General features: G+C 41.6%; 2 protein-coding genes across 9 annotated transcripts in view; both read left to right on the forward strand.

The window, feature by feature from the left end:
* Nucleotides 1-9,204, forward strand: part of PPCS (phosphopantothenoylcysteine synthetase) — a 34,020-nt gene that overhangs the window by 17,902 nt on the left and 6,914 nt on the right. For 6 of the 8 annotated variants that reach the window (XM_025382677.1, XM_025382715.1, XM_025382697.1 and 3 more), the window contains 2 exons: nucleotides 105-208; nucleotides 2,433-3,253. In XM_025382677.1, the coding sequence (XP_025238462.1) occupies nucleotides 105-208; nucleotides 2,433-2,756 (428 nt within the window). In that variant the 3' untranslated portion in view covers nucleotides 2,757-3,253. Of the gene's footprint in view, nucleotides 1-104; nucleotides 426-2,432; nucleotides 3,254-9,204 lie in introns of those variants that run through there. The other 2 variants (XM_025382730.1, XM_025382687.1) reach the window with 2 other exon arrangements.
* Nucleotides 5,867-9,204, forward strand: part of LOC112626224 (coiled-coil domain-containing protein 30-like) — a 38,296-nt gene continuing 34,958 nt past the window's right edge. The window contains exon 1 of the mRNA XM_025388149.1: nucleotides 5,867-6,478. The gene's annotated coding sequence lies outside the window, so the exon portion shown is untranslated. The remainder of the gene's footprint in view (nucleotides 6,479-9,204) is intronic.

Here is a 9,204-nt window from a genome sequence, read left to right on the forward strand (position 1 = left end):
CCTCTCGCTTACCCACGGATCTCAGCTGGGGAACCCAAGTTGAGAAGAAGCTGATCCTATACCGTACCTTGCCGATTTGTTACACCTTGTGTTTCTCTTTGCAGGCCCTTCTGCGATGTTTTACTTGGCTGCGGCTGTGTCAGATTTCTATGTTCCTGTCTCTGAAATGCCTGAACACAAGATCCAGTCATCTGGGGGCCCACTGCAGGTGATGGGCGCTTCTCTTCCAGAGATCTAATCTCATATAACCAATCTTGGGTTAATTTCCTCTTGATCTGGAGATGGCCTTTCTGCATCTGTATTCGCTAGGCACAGGGGATACAGAGATGAATAAGACACCGCCCTCCCTCATGGACTTCACAATCTAGTGAGGGAGCTGGACACAGACATAATTACAATACAGAGTGATAAATGCTCTAGTGGAGGTATGTACAAAGTGCAGTCAGATCATGGGGCGAGTGAATCCTGGGGGAGTCGATGAAGCTTCTTGGAGGAGATGAACTGGGTTTTAAAAGATGAGCAGAGCCGAGCGCGGTGGCTCACGCCTATAATCCCGCACTTTGGGAGGCCAAGGAGGGCGGATCGCCTGAGGTCAGGAGTCTGAGACCGGCCTGGCCATGGTGAAACCCGGTCCCTACTAAAAAAATACAAAAATTAGGCAGGCGTGGTGGCAGGCGCCTGTAATCCCAGCTACTCCGGAGGCTGAGGCAGAAGAATCGCTTGAAGCCGGGAGGCGGAGGTTGCAGTCAGCCAAGATCGTGCCATTGCACTCCAGCCTGGGCGACGAGAGCGAGACTCCGTCTCAAAAAAACAAAACAAAATGAGCAGAGGGTGTACGAAGTGGGAAAGGTCATTCCAAGTGGAGTATGGCACTTGGAATTTGGAAGTGGGCAGTGGGCTGTGAACCGAAGTGCTTTGGTAAGGCTGGAGAGCTGGCCGAAGAGATGGCTTGCTTTGTAGAAGACTTTGTTTTCCTTTTTTAAGGAGCTTGGACTTTTTCTTGTGGAGCTAAGGGACACATAAGTAGGAGAATGAGATAAAGTTTTTGTTTGAGAACAACATTCTGGCATCAGTATGAAAGATGAAGCTAGAGAGGGAGAAAGTGGAGTGGGTAGATTAGTTGGGGGCTATTGTAGATTAAGGAAGAAATATGGATAAGGTAGGTTGTGATTTTAGATGATCTGGCTTCTTGGAACCTTCGGGAGTTCTTAGTCATTTATTGGGTGATACAGGTAGGATTTTATTAGGAGAAACTCTTATCTGTGGAGCATTTGCCGACTTTGTAGAATAGTTGATTGAGGTCCTACACTGCTGTAGGACCTGGAGATGAAAGCAGTGAAAAGAAACATACCCTGCCCTTGTGTTGCTTCCTCTGCAGAGGAGACAATAAATTAAGTCAAATACATACCTCATTTGGTAGTGATAAATGCTAAGGAGAAAAATAAAGTATAAATAAACAGGTATATGATCCCTATCACACTAACAGCTTTTTTTTAGGGGAAATTCTGATGATTAGCTTAGTGATTTCACACTTTTAAATCTCTGGGATCTTTAGTTTATCTCATAGTTTTTAGTTCTATCTTGAAAGTAACAAAGCAACTGAACATTACCCTGAGAAGGGATTGGGGATGAGGTACTAGGAGTTTTGGTCAAGTGAAAATAAAATCAGTTTCCTCACTGCTAAGTTGTGTTACAAGTGACTATTTTAAAATGGAATCTAAGAGCCATTCTACCAATGCAAGAAATATTTAGGCTGAGAGGTTTAAAAACCCAACTTTATTTCGGCTTCTGCCAAACATTTGTATGAACAGATTCTTTGTATCTGTTTAGTTGAGGGTTTGGTTCAAACCCTCAAAAATGGTGGTAAGGGTGGCAGAGCAGGGCAGAGCTTATTCAGAAGACATGGTTTGCCCCAGAATATGTATGGAGCCTTGAATTTAGGCATCCCTGTGAACTCTACAGAACCAAGGCTTTTTTTTTTTTTTTTTTTTTTTTTTGAGACAAAGTCTTGCTCTGTTGCCCAGGCTGAAGTGCAGTGGCACGAATACAGCTCACTGCATCCTCAACCTCCCAGGCTCAGGTAATCCTCCCATCTCAGCCTCCTGAGTAGCTGGGACTACAGGTGGGTGCCACCATGATTGGCTAATTTTTGTATTTTTTTTTTTGTAGAGACCTGGTTTTGCCATGTTGCCCAGGCTGGTCTTGAACTGGGCTCAAGCGATGCACCCACCTTGGCCTTCCAAAGTGCTGGGATTACAGGCCAAGCCACTGTGTTCCCCTAAGGCTTTTTAAACTAAGCATTTAATTGAAAAGTTTGATAGTTGAGAAATCCCACTTAAATTTGATTCCTTAGTTTCCGTAGTTTCCCATGAGATTGACCTGGTAGATAATGGCCATTGTTTGCTTATTAAGCTTTTCTTTTTCCAATACAGATAACAATGAAGATGGTGCCAAAACTGCTTTCTCCTTTGGTTAAAGATTGGGCTCCCAAAGCATTTATAATTTCCTTTAAGTTGGAGACTGACCCTGCCATTGTAATTAATCGAGCTCGGAAGGCTTTGGAAGTTTATCAGCATCAAGTGGTGGTGGCTAATATCCTTGAGTCACGACAGTCCTTTGTGTTTATTGTAACTAAAGACTCGGAAACCAAGTTATTGCTATCAGAGGAAGAAATAGAAAAAGGCATAGAGATAGAAGAGAAGATAGTGGATAATCTTCAGTCTCGACACACAGCTTTTATAGGTGACAAAAACTGAAGTAAAAAGCCCTTACAGGATCAAAAATTGTTCAGGGCTCTTAGAGATGGTGAAAACTATAATAAAACCGTGGCTTTCATATGGACAGAGAAAATGAAAGAAAGGGAAAAGGCAGTGGTATGCAGGCAAATATGGTTTGGTATTTTGTCTTTTAATGACACCTGATACACTCACCTGAATGTTACTTTGATTTTGAAATTGAACACTAGAACTGTTTCTCACCTTTAAAAAGAAGAGCTTATTGGGAATTACATATTCCTTAAAATATACATGGGGGCCTGAATATCAGCCATCTTTATACTATAAAAAGAGGATTATGGATGCATGAATGGTCATGCTTTGGTGATCAAATATTGGTTGAATGCCTATGTATGTCAGGCCCTGTGCTGAGCCATGAGGATTAAAAAGATGAATAAACATGTCTTGTTTAGGAAATGGATGTATAAAAAATTAAGTGCAATAAAGTGTGTGTCCAAAAGTTGACCCAATGGAAAGGATGTTTCGTTTTGTTTGAAATTTATCAAACATAGAAGTAGGAAAGAAGGATACCTCCCTGAAGATAGATTGTAGAATGATGAGCTTTTCACTGCATTTACTTTTTGCTTCTTATTGTAGATGCACCTCATATTAGGGTAACAGTTTACATTTCAAGTATTTTAGGACTGCTCTTCAGGTTAACTTAATATGTCCTTCCACCTGCGACCAGGCAGGGGCCACTTGGTGATCTCTGTCCTGAGGGAGGCATTACAGTGTGGTAGAGTATGGGCTAGGAGTCAACTTAGCCAGCCATGCCACCTATTAGCTTTATAAACTTAGACATTTGACTTAATCTCAGTGTCCGCATGCATAAAATGGGGATAATCTCTTTGCAAAGTAATGCCATTTATTGTGAGGATTAAATGAAATAGCAAACAAAAAGCATCAGTCTGGTGCCTAGCACTTGATTGACACTCACTAAATGGTTGCAATTATTGTTTTTCTCACTTAGCAAAGCAGTGTTACACCAGTGCCCTGCTTAATCTTTGAATCCTTGAGAATCTTTGAAAAACTTTGAATACATCTCTTGCTGTCCTGGGTTTTGGGTTGGGAGTGCACAAGTAGCATAGTGCAAAAAAATTCCCTAAATGATCTGTAGGATAGTCCAGGGTACAATTTGAAAAATTAGCATTAATGACTAAGGTAGAAGCAGGTACTGTGTTTCAAATAAATATTTGACTTAAAATACAATTCATGGTGTTTCATGGAGTAGGGAAGGGTAGCCCCAGTGTCTGTCTGATAATAGAAGTACAATAAATTTAATTGAGAAGATTTGACAAATTCTAAGGCTGAAATACTTCATTAATCAGGAAGTGTGACCTTGAACAGAAGAAAAATAACTGCAGCAGTCAAGACTGTTCTGGAAGCAGCAGTCCCTTTGAGCAAACATTTTTTTTTTTCTTAGAGACAAGGTCTTGCTTTGTCACCCAGGTTGGAGTGCAATGGTCCAATCATAGTTCAGTGTAATCTTGAATTCCTGGACTCAAGCACTCCTGCCACAGCCTTCTGAGCAGCTGAGACTACAGGCGTGTGCCACCATGCCCGTCTAAATATTTTATTTTTCATAGAGACAAGGTCTTATTATGTTACCCAGGCTCCTTTGACAACGATTTTAAGTGAACTTCAGGTCCAATTTGCAAAACCCCAAAAGCAGTGGGCTCTGTCAGTGGCTGCAGTACTGAAGGGCAAGTAGTAGAATATGTTCTTCTCTGCATTCATAGCTTCATGTGGATGATGACTGTCATCATCTTTGAATGTACAATGGGCATATGTGGGGTTAAAAGTAGAAGTGATCTTAATGTTTGTCTTTACCATAATTATTACCTCCCTTGGGAATCACTTTATATCCTGACTTGTTAACGCTTAAAAACAGTGTTCTACATGAAATTATTTAGTGTTTTCCACTTCAGTTTAATTTATATTCAGAGCACTTAAAAAGATATTTACACAAGTAAAAATTCCAGGGGGGTGGGGGAGAGAGAGAGAGAGTGTGTGTGTGTGTGTGTGTGTGTGTGTGTGTGTGTTTTAACAGCAAATGGAAGTGTATAAAGAAAAGGAACATGAGTCAATGAGGGTAAGTAAGAACCTGATCTTGGATGGAGGATCAAGGAATGTCTCCCTGAGTAGGTGATACTTAAACTGATAAACAGGAGTGAAGTGGGCTACAAGTGCTGGTGGTGAGCATTTTAGTTCAGAAAAAACACTTGCAAGAGGTCTAGTGCCAGAAGGAGAGGTTGAGGCACTTTATTATATAAAGAGTAAGATACGTCCAGATAATGCATGTAGAACCAGCAAAGATTTGGAAAGTATCCTCTTGGGGAACTAGAGTTAAGACCAAGAAATGTTGTGTTTGGGATACCAGCAAAGCAAGGGCCCCCAAAACATGAGTAAAATCGAGTTTTGATAGTTAACTTGAATTCTGCTATAAAGGCATCTAAAAAGATATCAATTGAGTATGTTAAATTTTGTGTCATTTATAAGTTTTTATTTTGCATTACATAGGTGGGGGAGATAAGGTTCACCTTACCTGAATTTTCAGTGCTTAGGACTTCTAAAGGGCTTCAGCCTTAGGGATAATTCTAGTCAAGCCCAGTGTCTTCCTTTTTACAATAATAAGCTCGGTCCAAAAATTGTGATTTATCTTGCGTGCCCCACGTGGCTAGTGACACGCTCTAGGCCTAAAATTCAGAACTCTTGAGCTAGCACTCCCTGCCCCTTTAAGAATGAAGGAACTTAGAGAAAAATAAATCCAAGTTTAGTAGGCACGGGCTGTAGTTGAGGCCTGGCGGGAAGCTCTTTGAGAACTAGAACGCCCCAAGACAAAATGTATTCGCTAAGTCGCAAACGCGCGACATGCCGTTACCATGGTTACAGTTGTCTCCAAAGCCAATGGAATGAATTGTACTATCGATACGGGCCGGGACAACTCCGCCCCCGAGCCGAAGGCCAATGGTATGAGCTGTAATAACAGTCTCCGCAAGAAGCACAGTCTCTGGCGCCATTGGCGTACGTCGTCTCTATGGTTCCCGCCGGAAGGACCCCTTTGCGTCTCTGTGGCGAGCGCGGTTGCTATGACGCCCAGATCTCCTTCTGCACCTGCCGCTGGCAGCTGGGCGCCTAGGGGCCGAGCGACCCCGGGACCCTCGCGGCACCCTCCGCAGGAAAATTTCCGACTTGGTTCCTGAGGTTCCTGCCTCAGCCCTAAGGAGGAAAGCACCCATTCTCCCCTCTTTTCCGCATTCCGGGCCTTTTCTGCTTCTCCCCAGCATGGCCCGAAACTACAGGAGGGGAAACCCTCCTGGCCCGGCCTTTCTAGCCCCTGGCTGCAGTGATTCCGCCTGAAGGAGAATTAGCCCGTTTTCCCCGGACCCAGCTGCCACAAGCATTTAGTATTAGGCTGCCGCCTATTATTAGAGCTGGCTTAGAACATCCTCAGCGAGGTAGGTCGGCGTTCCTTTTCTCACTTAAAGGTGAGGTGTCGAGACGCGTCCCTGGACAGACAGCGCCCGAAGGTCCAGGCCACTATGAAGTCCACGGAGGCGCAGCTTTCCCCTCCGTGTAGGCCCGCGAACAAAGAACTACCGTGTTCTGGTTTTTTTTTTTTTTTTTTTTTGGCCGATGTTCGTCATGCAGAACCTTGAATCCCGATGAAGATTTGGAGGCCTTTTGTATCCTCAGCATCAGAGGTCATGAAGTCAGTTACCTTCTGCCTTTCAAGCTACAACTTTTTCCACTTCACTCATCACTCCAAGCACCAGTTTTCTTCTCATACCTGCTTATTTCACAGCCATTTTAACCTTTCCCTGTTAACGCTGCACATTATTGAATGTCCATTTGTCTCCACCACCTCTGTCATCTATAGACCACCTCCTTCTGCATTCCTGCTGCAATGCTTTGTGTACCTAAGTATTTCGCATTCTCCAGCTCTGCAGTCATTGGGAAGATTTTTTGTTTTTCTTTGCATTATGGCAACCTTTCAGTCTTGGGTAAACTAGAGACTAGGAGAAGTGCACATTGGTAAATATAAACATTAAATACTGCAGGCCTAGTGTATTTTGAAAATGGAAAAAAAATCAAAATTGCAGTATTGGACCCATTTCAGGCTTATATAATGAAAGAAGGTTGTTCCTTGTTTAATTAAATTTTATTGATGTGTTTATCAATGTGAAAAGGGCATTCAAAATGATCATGTAAGATAGGATTTCAACTTTAAGCCTGTACGAACCCAACATTGGGGATATGATGTAATTTTCCGGAGAGGAGATAATTGAATTGAAACAGTACTTGTGCCTTCTTTTCCTGACAATTTCTGAATCAGAAAACATTCTTTGTGACGTAAGCCAAGAAACAAAAACAATAAAGAGTGATTGAAAATAAATATTTTTGGCAAGGGAGCAGAAACAATAGTTCTAAAAAGACTGGAACAGAGGGCCTTAAATATGGCATAAGATTAACTTAGATCCAGTGCAATTTTATTTTTGCTTGGAAAGCTTGCCTTAATTTGTCTTACAATATGCATTCCTTGTTGAATCTTACTATTTCTTCTTCAGTATTCAGGTTTAAAAGTAAACCTATTTTGAGGATATACAGAACATATACATTTTAAACAGCTGTTTGGGGCTACGATGATTTGGATATTTTGATTTCTCAGTCCAATCGAAGCAGTTGTTTGTGATGTCTCATGCTTAGAGCCAGGTCAAGTTTTTAAATATTGAGAAATTCAGCTTTCTCCTCTAGAACAGATCAGAAAACAAAAACAAGTTCTGCAGCCTTTTCAATCTTGCACATAAAATTGGAACTGGATAAACCCTAACTCTTGAAAAAAGAGTATATTAGATGCTCTATTGCAAGGGGCTTTCCTTTCCTTTACTCTTCTAATATGTATTTATTGAATAGCAAGGCATAAATTTAAAAAAAATTTAACCTGGGCAAACATGGCAAAAACCTGACTCTACAAAAAATGCAAAAAATTAGCCAGGCATGGTGGAGCACTCCTGTAGTCCTGGCTACTCTGGAGGCTGAGGTGGGAGGATCACTTGAGCCTAGGAGGTTGAGGCTGCAGTGAGCTATGATCACACCACTGCACTCCAACCTGGGCTACAGAGTGAGACCCTGTCTCAAAAAAATAAATTCCTGTCATTCTGGAACAGTTTTTTGTTTTTGTTTTGTTTGTTTTGTTTTGTTTTGAGATGGAGTTTCACTCTTGTTGCCCAGGCTGGAGTGCAATGGCGCGATCTCGGCTCACTGCAACCTCTGCCTCCCGGGTTCAAGTGATTCTCCTGCCTCAGCCTCCTGAGTAGCTGAGATTATAGGCATGGGCCACCACACCCTGCCAATTTTGTATTTTTAATAGAGACGGGGTTTCTCCACGTTGGTCAGGCTGAGTCTCGAACTCCCAACCCCAGGTGATCTGCCTGCCTCAGCCTCCCAAAGTGCTGGGATTACAGGCGTAAGCCACGGCACCCGGCCTCTAGCACAGTTTTAAACCTGGGGAGCAGGGTGGGGTTCTGCCAAATGTGAGACATTTGGCAATGTATGTAAACATTTTTAGTTGTCACAGCTAGGGATATGCTACTGGCATCTAGTTGGTAGAGACCAGGGATGCTACTCCATATCCTATTATACACAGAACTGCCTCCACAACAGCTCAGAATGTCAGTAGTGCCAAGGTTGAGAAACTCTGTCTTAACACATCAATAGTTCATTTTTTTGTTCTGTGTCAGTCTTGTTCAGCTGTGTACATTTTTACATAGTTATGTACATTTTGCCTTTCTTTTCCACTTAATTTTATATTTTAAACATTTTTTACATTGCTACACTGTTTTCAACTTTTGAAAAAAGTATACTAATTTTATTTGGGAATTGAAAAACTGTGCATAATATGTATTGTATTTAAGATGTGTGTGAGTTTTAAATTATATTTGTGTGAAAGGAGTGGAAGATAGAAGAAAGAAAGATTACAGTGAAAAGTCACCTACTGGATATTTCAGTTTTTGTGGCCGTGCTATGTACTTTGTTCCCTAGCGTCACTCAAAGACTTTGGAATCCAAAGCTCAGCCTTTGCTCAGAGGCAGATGTGCTATGGCATAAGATAGGGTCCTGGCCCCTGCAATGCAGTTGGAGAGTACCTACTAGGAGAAAAAACAACAGGTAGACAGAACCATTATCCTTGACCTCTTCTCGTTTAAAATTCTTTGTCTCAGTTTGCTTTACCACTTTATTCTTTACATCGAGAAGTTTTTTGGAGGCCTAAAACCATTTCAGGATGCACTTCTTTCCAGAGATTGGATTTTTAAGAGATTTAATGAGCATTTACTTAGTATCTACTTTGGACAGAATAGTTTTTTGGTTTTTGTTTATTGAATTTTTTTTTTTTTTTTTTTTTTTTTTTTTTTTTTTTTTTTTTTGGGAC

Source organism: Theropithecus gelada, chromosome 1, assembly GCF_003255815.1.
Source record: "Theropithecus gelada isolate Dixy chromosome 1, Tgel_1.0, whole genome shotgun sequence".
In the NCBI taxonomy this organism is placed as follows: domain Eukaryota; kingdom Metazoa; phylum Chordata; class Mammalia; order Primates; family Cercopithecidae; genus Theropithecus; species Theropithecus gelada.